At 46.4% G+C, this 15,463-nt stretch overlaps 1 protein-coding gene across 3 annotated transcripts in view; it reads right to left on the bottom strand.

Annotated features, from left to right (window-relative positions):
• Positions 1-15,463, bottom strand: part of KCNK2 (potassium two pore domain channel subfamily K member 2) — a 194,956-nt gene that overhangs the window by 118,720 nt on the left and 60,773 nt on the right. The window contains exons 1-2 of one of the 3 annotated variants that reach the window (XM_045452541.1): positions 4,204-4,904; positions 857-1,167 (exon numbers count right to left, since the gene is read on the bottom strand). In XM_045452541.1, the coding sequence (XP_045308497.1) occupies positions 857-1,167; positions 4,204-4,249 (357 nt within the window). In that variant the 5' untranslated portion in view covers positions 4,250-4,904. Of the gene's footprint in view, positions 1-856; positions 1,168-4,203; positions 4,905-15,463 lie in introns of those variants that run through there. The other 2 variants (XM_045452543.1, XM_045452542.1) reach the window with 2 other exon arrangements.

Raw genomic sequence — 15,463 nt, 5'->3', positions numbered from 1 at the left:
GCTCTCTTCCTTCCCGATTCTTGGTTTGACCAATGAATTGTTTTACAATCTACAACAGAAGGAATCTACGACAACAATACAGCCATTTCCAAGGAGCCTAACTGAAACTTTTAAATCATTCTGCGATTAACTTTCAAAACAAAAATATTTTTCCATAAAGATACTGTCCCGCCATTATAGAGCACGCGTAAATTATTTTTTAAGATGCAAAAACTCCATTTTTCTGTGTAATAGTAAATTGCTTTCAGCTGGGGTTTAGAGAGGCAAGGATCAATCGTTTCTCTCTGGGCACCTGAAAAGGCAGTTATCAGAGTGATACTTTGGCTGGGTTAAAGAGGTGAGCTACAGTTTGTTACCCATGAGGGACACCCGTCTCAAGAAGGTCATGCCACAAGCTCATCATTTGTATCTTATGACGGCCCGGGGCGTGATTAAAGCACTTTTCTGCCTTGGGTTTTCCACTCCTTTGCCACAGCGATGTTCGTCAGTCGGCAATGATAATCTAACCACGAGGGCCCTCGCCAAGGCAGCCCCACGTCCCCCGGGTGTCCACTGGCAGTTCTGACAGGGCAAAGGAAGAGAAATCAGGGAGACAGTGGGAGAGAAGGAGCCGCAGAAGATAAGAAGGAACAGGAGGGAGCAATTAAGGCGAAGCAGAAGAAGACAGAGAAGAAGTAAGACAAGAGGGAAGACGTGCAGGAAGGGGACGGCTAAGCCAGAAGGAAGTCAATGCCGAAGCGAAAGTGGAACAGGGCTCCCCACGGGTGCACCACTGTGCTACCGATAGCCTCCTCTTACTGCTACATTTTTCCCCCGGAGAGGAAGCAGGGTAACAACTCCTCTGTGCCGTTATTACCTGGATGAGTTCGTCCAGCTCGGTCGAATTGACACAGGAGTGCTGGGAAATGAATGTCTGCTTCTGGATCACAATGGTGGTCCTCTGTGAAATCTCATGAGGCTGCTCCAATGCTTTGAACACGGTGGCTCCGATGATCAGATAGAGGACAACCACCAGGAAAATCGTGGAGACCGTCTTCCATTTCATAACATTAATGGTCGTGTCACTCTCCACCCGGGAAGCAAGCACTGTGGGTTTCGTGGAAAACGAGAGCCTCGGTTTGGAGTTCTGAGCGGCAGATTTAGGGTCCAGCAAGTCAGGTGCCGCCACTGACAACAACAGAGAGTGAAGGTTAGGTTGGAGAAGGGTACGGGGGTAATGGCTGGGCTTCTTTGGGGGATGAGCAAAGGCGGACTCAACTCCGCTGCTCTCCTGGTGGAAGCTCTGGAACCAACCTGAGTGTTCCTACTGGATTGCTCTGGGACCATACATAAAGGTTCAAGGACAAGGGGCGGGGTCTCAGCTCTCTGCTGCTATTGGGGTTCCAGAGCCAGAGGAAGGAAACAGGAGGTGGACCAAGAAACTTACAAAAAAAAAAAAAAAAAAAAAAGATAAGATGCCTGAGCTCTTCCTCATGAACTTTTAAATTTACATCTGTTCACTGTTGCTAGTCAGCAAAGACTGAACTCCTAAGAGTTGGTGGTACTAAACGATCTCATGAATGCTCATCAAGAAGGTTCACGGACTATTTCTGTTCTCAAGAACTTAACCCTCTGTACCACAAGCAGTTGACATCAAGAACATTCTTTGTTTTTATTTAGAAATTCGTTGTAATAAAGGGATTGTATTATAAGTGAATTTGTGATCCAAACATTGTTGCTCAAAGTAAAACATTAGTCATTTTCTGGTAAAACATGATGGGAAGCAAACCACTCAATTGCCCAATCATTTCTTTGTTGCCTACCCTCTAAAGTGATTCATGATTAAACATTCTCTACATCTTACTTTTCAATCTCTGGCATCTTGAAAAAAAAACAGAGTATTGCTACCTCTCTGGCACCATCCTAGGTGCTGCTAAGACATGAAAAGTTGCTTCCATGTCAACAGTGAACATTATCCAGAACAAAGAATTTAAAACCTTATCTTACACCTTAGACCCTCTGTACAAAGCGAATTGCCCCATTAGCGTGGATTTATGTGTTCTCTTACAAATTCCCATATACTCTGAGGTGACTCTAAATCCATTTATGATTTATCTCAGCTGCTCAAAAATATCATTAATGGATTTCTTCTTAGAAAATACAAAGATGCTAGATTTTCACTTGCTAAGGAGGGAATAAGCTATCTACTACAGAATGTTTGATTGGAAAGGCAACATTGAACCAAAAGAGTTAATAGCCAAAAAACAAAACAAAACAAAACAAAACAAACCACCAAAACAAAAACCCAAGAACAAAAACCAGGGGGACTTGAAAAAAAAACAAAACACCGACTCAACCAGAACGATCACTTTAAGAGTCCACAATTGTCATACATAGAAGTAAAATTGCTCTGGTGTCTATAATAAAAACCTAATCAGAAAGAACACTTTCAGGTAAGTATATGAGAAATCACTGCAGAACTGCACCCAGAGACCCTCACACGAACCGGAAATTACTTGAGAACGAGAAGAGAATGGAAAGTGTCTGTTTTCACAGGGCTGGGGTCCCTGCCCTCTTGACCACCACTGGTGGTGGGACTACCTGTTTGAGTTCCTAAATCTTCGGCTGCCCGTGACAAAGAAGCTTTGCAAACAAAGCTATTTGAGACACTAGCCGTTGCACAGTGATGGCAGATAAGAGAGGGCGCCTCAAACCAGCAAATCAAACCCCTGAACGACTCTGACTTCGAAGAGATGAAATCAGAGCTCTGACAGAGTAGCTGCACCCATGGCTCCAAGTGGAGATTCCACATATATACGGCTCATTTCGGCAACTTCCTATGGTTCAACCTGCTGTATACAGGTATGAACACGTCTCCCTCCTGATGCGGTCCCCTGCTCAGAATAAGGCCACAAACTAGTAGACACCTTTAACAGAGTTAAATGTAACATTCAACACCTTTATAGTTAGAAAGGCAACTTCACTCAAAATTAGCACTATGTGTTCAATGTTCTAATCAAAAATAACTTTTTTTTAATAGACATGCTGATAACAGCTAATATCACTGTCACCTGCCGACTAGCTGCCCGGTTCCACCTCCAAGCTACTTAGTGTGTCCTGAGTGACAAATAAAGGTCGTAATCTAAAATTAAGCCATCTTCGGAATAAAAATAACAGAAATCCACATTATCTCTCTGAAGAAAGCTTTCCAAGCCTTTCCTCTCCAATTCTCTGTGCTCTTATATTTCTGGTTTTTCACACCAAAGGTTTCGGGTCGGCAGAACTGGAGAACACCGAGACTTTACCTTGAGGCCCCCAAATCCCAATCCCAAATCCCAACACCACACTAAAACATCATAATTATATGCTTTTGGGGGAAAGAAACAGATATGTTTTTAGAAGATTGTGTGTGTGCATTAAGCTAATACATTTCCTGCTGAAGTTTAATTCTTTGAAGCTATTGCCTTATTTTTTTAATTAGCAGAAATATATATAAATGTACATTTGGCAGACGGAATGGACAGCAATTGGTGAAATACCAAAATAAAAAACAACAGCCTTTCCTCCCCAGCTGACATGGGCAAGGAACCTCTGTGTTTGCATCTCCACGCCTCTGATGTATGATCGGGCAGGGGTGCTCCTTAGAACAAGGAATCAAAGAGTCGTCCCTTCACACACTGTCATCACCATCGCTACCTCCCTCCTCTGCCACTAGCACATCACAGACTCCTCTTAATCCAGGTCTCCCATCCTCACACGGGTATGCCTTCTACGCGCCGGGCCCGCGGCTGACGACTCAATAGCAAGAGAAATGAGCTTTTTTTTCAGCACCACCGCCTGTCCCACCTCGCAAGGGGCAACAAGTGTGACCGGGGTCACCATGCGTCCTGCCGGTCGGCTGCTCCCAAGGGCTGACCCTCCTCCTCCTTCGGAAACTCCCTTAAGGTGTCCCAAACCCATAGCCTAGGCAGATAGATGCCAAAGCCCCAGGCACCAGCGGGAGAGGGGGTGGGGGAGAGGCAGCCAGCGGAGGAGCCGGGGATCGATCTGCCTCCAAGCCGAGATTACGACCCAACACCTTGGACGGGAAACGAAGGTGGAGAACGTCCGCTTGCTGCCAGCGGGGCATTTGCAGTCCTCCCACCAGTCCCGGCTGGGGAGGGAAAGCGCCGGGCGGGGGGTGGTGGTGGTGGGGGTGGTGGTAGGGTTACCCGGGGGTCTCACCTCCTGCTCTATAGCCGGGTCTCTCCCGCGAGGCGCTGGGAAGCATGAGGCATGCAGCATTCAAAATGTTTTTTGAAAAAGACGGACTTGAAGCTTTTACAAACACGCCATTGTACTCACTTCTTATTCAGAGTCGGGCTGCGCGCTCCGAGCTGCACGGGCAGGCATTTTCCCCGGCTTTGTTTTACAAGGTGGGGAGAGCGGGGCTGGACGCGGGAGGGGGTGGGGGGGAGCGTGAGAAGAAACGAAATCGCGGGAAGGAGGGGACACCGGCGGGCTGGGCAGAGGGCGAGGCCGAGGCCAAGTTGGGCGCGGGCGCCGCCGCCCCCGCACGCGCCTGCGGCCGGGCCCGGGTCACCCGGAGAGCGCGGGCGACCCGGGTCCCGCGCCGGCCGGCAGCCGCCGCCGCCGCCGCCGCGCGCTCCGCCCGGGCTTCCGCGCTGGCCGGTCCCCGGCGAGGCGCGGCGCGGGGGCGGTCGGAGCAGCCCGTGCGGCCGTGCGCCCCGGCGTCTTTGTGCGCGAGCCTCGCTCTGCCCCTCTTCGCATGTCTTTGTGTGTCTCCCCCGGCAAAGCCTTCGGGCCCCGGGGGGCGGGGGGTGTGGCACGGGCTCGGCGCGCCGGGCGCCCTCCCGCCCGCGGCTCGGCCGCCCTCCGCCGCTCTCCCTTCCAGGCTCGCGGCTCTCGTCCCTCGCCCGCTCCTTGGAACTCCCTCCCCCTCGCCTCCTCCCCGCTCCCCCCCCATCTCCCCCGCCTGGGCTCGCCTCTCCGCACCCCCTCCTAGCCCAACCCTCGCCGCCGTCGCCCCTGCCTCCTCGCCTAGGGGCAGTGCCCTGGGGCTCGGCTCACCTGCTGCCTCTTCTCGCAGCCCCTTCCACTATACTGCCCCCTCCCCACATCCCCATTCTCACTCTCCATCTTCTTCCAGAGGGGGGTGAGGGGTGTGGGATTGAGCTCTGGGGCGCGGGTCCCAGGACCCCTGCACGTGGACATCCTCCGCTCCCCTTGCTCACCGCCCCGCCCCCCCCGGGTTGTGCAGAGAAGTGCCCCCATTGGCGCCCTGAGACCCCTGGAGTGGGGTCGGTAATGGGCTGCTGGCTCCTTTCAGCCTACGCCTGGGGAAGTGTTGTCGAGTCACCAGCAACCCCCACCCCACCTCCATGGGGGCAGGACCTGGGCGGCGAGCTCTGATCAACAGAAGGTTCCAAACCAGAAAGGATGGGGAACGCACCGGGAGCTAAGGTGAAGAAGACACCTAGGGATGCAGAGGGAATGGAAGAAAAATGGGTAGGCTCTCAGGGCAAGACCCCTTTGCTGGGGAGAGAGGTTGCAGACGTTCTCGGTAGAGCGCGGAGAGGGAGACCCGGGACGTCAGTGTGAACCCCCGCGCTCCCTGACACCTCGGCATCTAGATCCCAGCCGGGTGGGTACCAGACCCCGCCCAGACTCCTAGACTGCTGCGCGGGGGCGGCGGAACGCATGGCTGCAGGGGTGAGGGAACCGAACCCGCAGAGGAGGGGGAGAAAGCGCGCGGAGTACAGGCTGCAGCTGAAATTGGCTAGTCCCCCCACCACACTCGTGATGTAGCGGAACTTCAGTCCGAGTGTAAACTCTTCCTTCTCACTTTCTCTGCGGGAATTCCCCGCTGACCCCCCATCCCCTCCACCGCTGTGTGTGAGAGTTTATCTTCCAGAAGGGCTGCCTGGCCACAGTGGACCATTTCACCAGCTGCAGGGAGTATTTCCTAGTGAAAGCTGTATACGTGAGAAACTAGTCAAAGCTGCAGACCTAAGGAGGTCAGGCAGAGCAGAAACACTCCTGATGGTAAGAAGAACGTTGTAAATCTTTTGCAAACCCGTGGCCATCAATGCTTAAAAATGCCAGGTTATTCTTTAAATTCCAGAATAGATTCAGCACCTCGTTCTCCTGTTAAAGATGTCTTCCTTATTAGGAATTCCTTCCTGCTGGAACTGAAACATGTTTTTCTCCACTTCTGCTCTCAATGTAATCGGATGTCCTTTCTGAAATGTGAATCTGATCCTCTCACTTAAAACCTTTTCAAACTCTCTAGGTTACATATAATTTGCTTCCTGATCTGGCTTCTCTTTTTCATTCCAGACCTTTCTGAGTACAGTCATCTTCCTTCACGTGTCTTCCCCCAGTCCTCTCCCCAACTTTATAGGACTAAGACATTGTATTAGTAGGGTTCTCCAGAGAAACAGAACCAATAGGGCGTGAGGGTGTGTGTGTAAAAGATTTATTGTAAGGAACTGGCTCACACCCTCATGGGGGTGTGAAATCCCCAGGGCAGTTCTGGCAGGTTGGAAACTCAGGCACTAGTTGATGCTCCAGTCTTGAATTTCTTCTTTTCTGGGAAACCTCAGTTTTTGCTCCTAGGACCTTCAGCTGATCGTATGAGGCCTACCCCACATCATCAAGGGTAATCTTTCCTAAGAGTTAACTGATTGTGGAGTGCAACATCTACAAAATACCTTCACAGCAACACCTAGATTAAGTGTTTGACCAAATAACTGGCTGCTGTTGCCTAGCCAAGTGGACACGTAAAACAAATCTTGAGACATTATCCTTCCCATCTCCCAGTTCTCTGGAAGTGTCTCCTGAATCCTAGCTAGTCAGGTGTCTTACTCTTTGCTTCCCGTGCAACTTGGGCTTCTATGTTTGTACTTGTCACATTGTGTTGTGCTACTTCAGACTATACTAGAAGCTCAGTGAGGGCATAAACCGTATCTCTCTGTCCCCCGTAGTATCCACGATAACCAGTGACTGGTGCTAAACAGGTGTTTGATGAACATCTGAATGAAAGTGTGACTGTGGGACGTCATTCTCCTCAGGCATTTGGAGCCAGGGTGGCCAACACAGATAGGACATGAGATGAATTCACTTCCAGAATCCTTTCTGCCCTATTCCAGGCTTTTTGTTCTCCAGATTACGTGATCCCAAACACTGTGATGCTTGCTTGTTTGTTTAAATTTTCCCCTTTTGCTTAACAACTTGGGGATTCTTTTTTGTTCCATCTGGGTCTTTTGCCAATTTAACCACCCCTTGTCAGGCACCGGTCCTCGGTCAAACTGACTAATGCTCACACAGTGGGAGATTGATTAACTCAGAGTTTACATACTCCTGCATGGTGAGCCTCTTTCCAGGATGCATTGAATGGAGGACTCACCCCCAATCCCAAATACTGAATTGTCCTTTCCTCTCCTTTTCTCTATCGGTGCATCTGTAGCAGTTGCCTTCCATTACCCCCTCACATTATTCTCTCATTAGGCACATATATATGGGGGGGGGGTACAAATTTACTTTACAGATACGTTAAAGTAAGACCAAAAGAAAAAACCCCAAACTGTAACATTAGCAGAAATCACTGCAAGAAGCCAGCCTCAGCCTCACAAATCACCAGTCTCCACACTGACTTGAGTTCTGCTTTCCACTTCAGCCCCTCACGGCCCCCTCAGCCAAATACTCCTACCACTTGAAGAACCTTCTTGTGCCAAACACACACTCACTGTGTTTGAAGTGAGGGGGGAAAAAGGAAGAAGAGTAGTTTGTATCATCGAAGCTGGAGAAACAGGGAAACGGGGTGGCTTATCCTAATTTTAGGCCTGCATTTCTTACTACATACAAATCCCACCAAAAGTGTGATAGGCTAGGTGGACTTCATTTCCTTCATGCTGCAGGACTATATAAAACCCCTTAATTTTGCTTCAATGGACAGGAAAACCTGAAATATGTAATGAAAAGGTTGAGCTCCCCAAAATTCTACACTCCCTTCATTGTGGTGCTTTCAGAACTGTTGATCTGCTCCAGCTAACAGTGTGAAATCTACAGGATTTCACTTTTATGTCTATTTTGCTTTTTGACCTTGGCCTACTCATGGTCACACACACACACACACACACACACACACACACACACACGGCATACCACTGTCTCTCCCATAATTCCAAACAGACCTGTAATTTTGGAGTCTAAGTGACCTCTGTGGGCATCCTAACTCTTCCATTTGCGAGTCATGTGAGTTTGAGAGAGTCCCCTGATCCCTCTGAACATCAGTTCCCTCATCTATGAAAGAGAGACAATACACTGAACTCATAATGGATTGCTGTAAGAATTAAAGTGAGACCATATATAGCGCTTTATCATTGTAAGTTCTCAGAAGAACTTTAGTCTCTCCTGTGTGCTTGACGGAACCCTATGAACCAAGGGGTTCCTGGCCAAGCCAGGCCACCAGCAAATTCCAACTCTATCCTAACTCTTGCCATTTATTGAATCTTCTGGATAACCTCACTGCGTACGTTTGAGATGAGAAAGAATGAATCATATCCATCAGATATTGACTGAATGCCTACAGGGTGCCAAACAGGAGCTCTGTGGATATAGCAAGGTTGCTGCCTTCTGTGAGCTTCGGGTCTAGAGAGGGCAGGTGTTAAACAAACATAAAGTTAAAGTTCTGGTCAATGCAATAAACAGAAGGTAGAGAGAACAATGAGAGTGTCTGAGGTTGGAGGATCAGGGAAGGCCTGTCTAAAGAAGTGACATTACAGTTGGGGCCTGAAAGTGGGGGAGGGGGGAGAGCAGGGGGAGAGAGGGAGAGGCAAATGTAAGCGGAGAACTGCCTCAGAAGAAGGAGGAACATGTAGAAAAACTATGGAAAGGCAGAAGCGTGGCAATTAGAATTGGGGGAGCTCAAAGAGAGAGGATTGGTGGTAGACAGTGAGTAAGCTGGAGAGGCAGGCAGAGACCAGGCCACATGGCACTTGGATTTTAATTAACAGGACTTTGACAAATTTTCAGCAGAGCACTAACCTCATCAAATGGCATTAAAAAAAAAAAAATCACTGTGGTTGCTACATGGAGAACAGACAGAAGGCGAACAAAAATGTAAGCAGGTAGGCAGCGAATTTAGATGTTGTTGCTTTAGCCCAGGTGAGAGATTCATGGGGTAGGAGGGAGGGGAGGAGATGAGACGTGGCACTAGATCAAGAGGGCTCTGGGATCCACTGGAGAGGGGAGTGGATGGTGAGGAAGAAGGTGGACATTTCCCAAGAGGTTCTAGTTCACTACAAACTCGGAGGAGACAACTGTATAGGCCGTACTTCAGCGAAAGGCCCGCCTGATGTGGTCCCTCCGAGGGCACTTACCTCCCCCTCTCACAGCTGCTGTGTTTCCTGTTGGACTCATCCTGATTGTGGGCACAGTGTGTGTCCAACATAGTCATGATTCCTCCACCTCTTAACTGACTCAGGCATGGGCCTGTGACCCACTCAGCCAACGAGACTTTTGCCATGGTTTCTGAGAGAAGAGACTCTCATGCTCTATGGCTGATCTTGAACCCAAAACCTTGGAGGTTATTATTCCAATAAGAGAGGAGAAGGCACCAGGGAATGGAGCCAATACAGAGCAAACAAAACCAAGATGACCAGGAGCAGGTGACAACATTTGATGGATCCTCTATACCAAACCGCACCATAAGCCACACACATTTTCTTTTTATATAAGCCAGTTTGGGTTGAGATTTCTGACACTAAAAATCGAGAGTCTGAATTGAAACACTGCAATGCAAGGAACTGGAGAAAGTGAGAAATAATTAGCCTATATGGAAGTCTCTAAGTTGACTCTCAATGATTCCTGCCACCTGCTCTTCATGCCCTGTGCTTCACCTTCCCCTTGACTGTGGGCTGCTAATGAATAGAATAGAGTGCAAGGGATGGGATGTTCCTTTAAAGGTTAGGTTATGAAAAGACCACGCGCTCTCTCTTACTCTCTCTTGGGATCTCTCTCTCTGGTGGAAGCCAGCTGCCATGTGATAAGCCAGTCCCAAGGAGAGACCCATGTGAGCCTGGAAGTGGAACTCCTGAGGTCTTCCAACTGCCATGTACGGGGAGCTCGGAAACAGAAGTTTCCCCAGTCAAGCCATGAGATGACTGTACTCCTAGACAGCACCTGAGTACCGCCTCTCGACAGACCCTGAGCCTGAACCCCTCGAGAAAGTTCCTCTGAGATTCTTGAGCCCCCAAAGCTGTGAGAACGTGAATGTTCCTTGTTTTCAGCGGCGAAGTTTTGGGGTCACTTCCTATGCAGCAACAGATAATAATCCATCTTCGAAGAGTGAAATCCCAAGTAAGCTTATAAAGTGTCAGTCAGGCCTGAAATATGCAAATTACTTTAAGAAGGCAATTCCTCCAAGGCAAAAGCACATTCATCTGAAGTATTCATAACCCTAAAATTAGAATATGTTAATTAGAAGGAAAGTTGGACGTCATCGAAAGGATGGCAAAAGGTTGTCTAGAGCAGTGGGTCTCAAACCTGAGCCTCCATCAGAATGTCTCAGAGCGCTTATCAGACACAGATATTGACGCGAATATCAAGTTGCCACGTGATGCTGAAGCTGCTACTCCATGAAGCACACTTTGAGAGTCCTGGATGAAAAGCAGGATCAGGGTTCACTCTGCTCTGATAGCTCCCAGTCACAGAGGCCGTTTCTGCAGTGGTAAGAAATTGGGCTAGAGACAAGCCATGGTTTGGCTGACAAATCATGGCAGGCACACATCACCGTTCAGTTTCATTCTCAAAGGGGTGCGGTTCAAAAGTTCTTTCCATGTGCAGTGGCACCTACACGTTTGGTGCCATTTGTGGTACAAGAAATGTACTTGTTCGCTCATTCAATTGTTCATTTATCTATTTAGTACCATCTGTGTAACAGGAAGGCATTTTTCTAGCATTCGGGGATATAGAGTAGCGAAGAAGACGCGCCAAATCTTTGTAATCGTGGAGCTAAAATAAGGAAAGAATGACACCAGTAAAACCGTGTCCACGTCTATTCAGCAAAACATCACTGAGCTGCTGGGAGAGTTTCAGATTAAAGTGCTTCACTCTGAAAAGTGAAACGAAAAATATCGCTTTTCCCTATAACTTGGCAAAATTCATCAAAATCAGGACACTCACTTGGTGAAAAGAAAAGTCACTCTCAAATATGTAACACTCAGCAATATTTTTTTTTTAAAAAATTTTTTTTTTCAATGTTTATTTATTTTTGGGACAGAGAGAGACAGAGCATGAACGGGGGAGGGGCAGAGAGAGAGGGAGACACAGAATCGGAACCAGGCTCCAGGCTCCGAGCCATCAGCCCAGAGCCCGACGCGGGGCTCGAACTCCCGGACCGCGAGATCGTGACCTGGCTGAAGTCGGACGCTTAACCGACTGCGCCACCCAGGCGCCCCACTCAGCAATATTTTTAATGGATTTGTATATGTGCTTACTTTAAAATAAATACATGTGCACAAACATATGGAGAAAGGTAAGATTTTCTCATGCAAACAAGAGTCTCTTTTATAATGGCAATTCTTAGTTCCATAGGATTTCTTTTTCGTTTTGAAAATTCATGTGAGTTGAGACACTCCTCTTTTGTATATAAACGTCGATCCTTTAATCATGTAGCCACCAGCACTAATTATTAAAAATAAGCTAATATCTACATATAATTTTGCTCAACTAGGAATAAGGTACTGAATAAAGGCATTGTGAAGTAAAGAAATCCTTGTGAAATGGTCCTCTGTTACAATAGAATATATTCAGCTTACAAAGAGGAAATTCTGCTCCAGATTTCTTTCCCCTTCCCAAACCGAGTATCGTAAACTATCAGTAGGAAATGAACATTTAGCTGGTATGTATCTAGATTTTAGCACTCTTCACCTCTGGCATCACAGGTAAATCTTCCACCAACAATGAATTCATTAGGTAAGTTTTTTAAGTCTGCCAGTATTGGGCAAACTAATTACATCAAATGTGATGCTTTTTATTAAAATCAGCCATAAATACAGAGAGAACTAGAGCATTTTCAATTTTTCTTGATGGCTTTCATTACCTAATGAATTGTCAGCACATCCAGTACTTTATTTAAAACTTCTATTTGTTGTGAATATTTGCCAGTCCAGCATTTTGCCTTCGCCTGAGACTACAAATTCTGACGGCAATGAAGAACAAATCCATTTTTTTGTGTGTGAAGAACAAATCAATTCGATCTCTCTTCTAAAATGAAGTCAAAGACATAAAGGTAATAAAAAAAGCAAATAGAGAATGTAATTGGAATCTCCTAAAGGTACTTTTTAATGTGTTCAATGACCAAAGATCTTAATTTCACCGTATGCAGATTTCAAGAATCTAGCCTTCCTTTATACCTTTCTATGTCTGATTCAATGAGCACATACAAGGCTTGCTGATGGCCATCTACTAAGTTGATGGCAGAATTGTATCACCGAGGGTGTGTTTATTGTATAAGAAAGCTATAAAACAAACTAGAATGTGGCTTTTGGTAGAGTTGAAAAAAATTGTTAAGGTATTTGTGTTGATCTCTCCAAATTCCACAAACAGATCAAGGCAGGCTTGCCACACCACCTATCCCCGGGACCTTTCACTCATGGCCTCATCTCCACATTTGTGACCCATTCTCTGCACACTGCAGCCAGATAGAGCCTTTAAAAATAAAATCTGCTTAAGTTGAAGCCCTGATGAAAAGCATACACTAGCTTCCCATTGCTTTCAGGACAGAGACCAAAATGTGAAGGGCATCTCCGGGTCCTCAACACCTGTGCCCCTGTGTCCTGTCAATAACAACGGTAACAAGAACAACAGGAATCATAACAATAGGTAACATCTATCAAGGCACACGTGCCAGCCATTCTTTTAAAACCCTTTCATCTATTATCTCATTTAATCCTCATAATAACCGTACGAGGTAACTACTATTATTACCTTCAGAGAAACTAAAATAATTTCCCCAAAGTAACATAGCCAGTAAGCCAATGCCCATTTCTATATAGGGCCCACCACCAGACACGCAATTTCCTCTCTGTGGGTCAGCCACCAAGCAGATTTCCAGTTTCTGGACTATTCCACCCTCCTCCTTTCCTTTAAGACTTCAAGCACATCAGATCTTGCAGCCTAGACTGTGCTCACTCTAGTAAATAACTCACTACTAGAAAATAACTTCCACTTGTCCTTCAGACCTCAGCTAAAACACGCCTTCCTCAGAAAAGGCCTCATAAGCTCCCAACAAGATCAGCCCACCCCCACATATACATTCTCATCATTTTCCTGGTCACGACTGTTATGAAGCTACTCGTTTAAGTCATTATTTAGTAACTGTCTATATTATTGTCCTAGGGTTGCCATAGCTACGTACCAAAAACTTGGGTGGCTAAAAACGTCAGAAATCTTGGTCACAGCTCAGAGGCTAGAAGTCAGAAATCAAGGTGTCAGCAGGCCATGTTCTCTCTGACAGCTTGAGGGGAGCATCCTTCCTTGCTGCTTCTAGCTTCTGGAACTTGCTAACAATCCTTGGTGTTGCTTGGCTTATATATATATTCATTACTCCAGTCTTATGGGCATCTTCTTGTGTGTCTTCACATTGCTTTCCCTCTGTATCTATCTCTGTGTCCCAGTTTCCCCCTTCTTAAAGGACACCTGTCATTGGATTAGGGCCCACCCTACTGACCTCATTTTAACTTGATTACCTCTTGAAAGACCCTATTTCCCAATAAAATCACACTCTGAGGGATGGGGGTTAGGAGTTTAATATGTCTTTTTGGGAGAATACAATTCAACCCATAACATCGCCTGTAAGACCAAAACAAGTTCCAAGAGGGAAAGTACCTTGTCATCTTGTTCCTCAGCACAATATCTCACACATAGTAGGCACAAAAATCAACATTTATTAAATGAATGAAAGCTCATTTTAAGAGGTATTATTGAGAGAATTTTGCAATTAATCAGGGCTCAGAATCTCAATGCCTACAACACCAGGCAGTAAATATACATACCAACTGGGTCCAATGAAATGGAGGAGAGACTCTAGTTGGCTCTAGTTGATTACTGCCATGAAAGAACATGGATCCAGTGTATTAGGTGTTCTAATTTTTCAAGAAAAGTCAGATATCTGCATTGTTTTAGAAGACATCTTTCAATTTCAAAATGGAGGCAACTAGATCAATTTTCAAAATCAACAGTGTGAAATTAACAATAAAACACATCTGTAGGCTGCACACGGTCCTTAGGCCCTCTGATTTAGACTCTGGGTTAAGGTAGCATCAGATGCCCTGGGAGGTCACATCTATAATAAAATGCGATGATTTTATTTTCCAGGCTACAGTAAGTGTTGAAACATCTTATTTCAATTGCAGTCATACAAGGCTGGCAGGGTGAGGCAAGTGTGGAACTCCCCCTGGGCACAAACTTTAAAGGAGTGTCAAAAACAACAATCAAGATAAATACTATTTTAATACATTTTAAAAAATGATAATAATATAAAAAATCCATGATGATCAAACTTTCACGATTTTAAACAAGGACCAGATCCAACCCCACATTTGAATCAGTTGGTGTCACTCCTCTTACCCTATTCCTAGCCTCACTGCCCTCTTTCACCAGTACCTTCCCTGCTAGATCTCATATGGGAACTCTCTTCTATTGCATAATTTCCCCTTTCCTGGAGCTCCAAGTACTGGGCTATGCTATAGACAAAGCCACCCCTCATCCACCCCGAATTCTGTGCCCCAACATGCAGTGCACTGCTAAGCTGATGAAGTAACTTATGCTTCCTGTGGGTTTTCCAGTTCATCTTCCTTCTTTGAAAGAGTGAATCTTGAGTGCTGTCATTTCTTCTCTAAGACAGTGCTACCTGCTTCTGATGGAATTGGCTTAATTATACTTTTCTCCCAGGCTTCAGCTTAATGCCTGCTTCCTTCTGTTGTGCTGCTAGATGCTTCAGATGGGGATCTGGCTCTAGCCCTGCAACAGGAAGAGTTGCTGGGGCCCAGAAGATGCAGGTTAGTCCCCATAGAATGTTCTTAGGTTGGCCCAGCTTTCAGCTTGGAAATCACATCTGAAGTGCTTGAAGGCTAGATATTACAGACAGCACTTTTGACCTTCCCAAAGCAGCCACTCAAAATACAGACCTTATCTATCTTCACCACAAACCCTTCCATGACATAATTAATGCCCATGATTAGGTAATAAGTGAGGGCAAATGTTAATTCAGGGTTGTCACAATCTCTACAAGCTTCTCTCAGACCTGAGAGTCACAAGACATGTCAGCATCCCACTAGGACTACAACGCAGCCAGTTATGTAAATATATTTGTGACCTGCCAAAGCAGCCATTCAAAACATTTGGAACCATCATAGAAACTTCCACACCTCACGATCCCTGTAACTATACTTTGAATGAGAACAAGATATAATGAGGA

Source organism: Leopardus geoffroyi, chromosome C3 (assembly GCF_018350155.1).
Source record: "Leopardus geoffroyi isolate Oge1 chromosome C3, O.geoffroyi_Oge1_pat1.0, whole genome shotgun sequence".
NCBI lineage: Eukaryota > Metazoa > Chordata > Mammalia > Carnivora > Felidae > Leopardus > Leopardus geoffroyi.
This window is presented reverse-complemented; position numbering and strand designations above follow the sequence as displayed.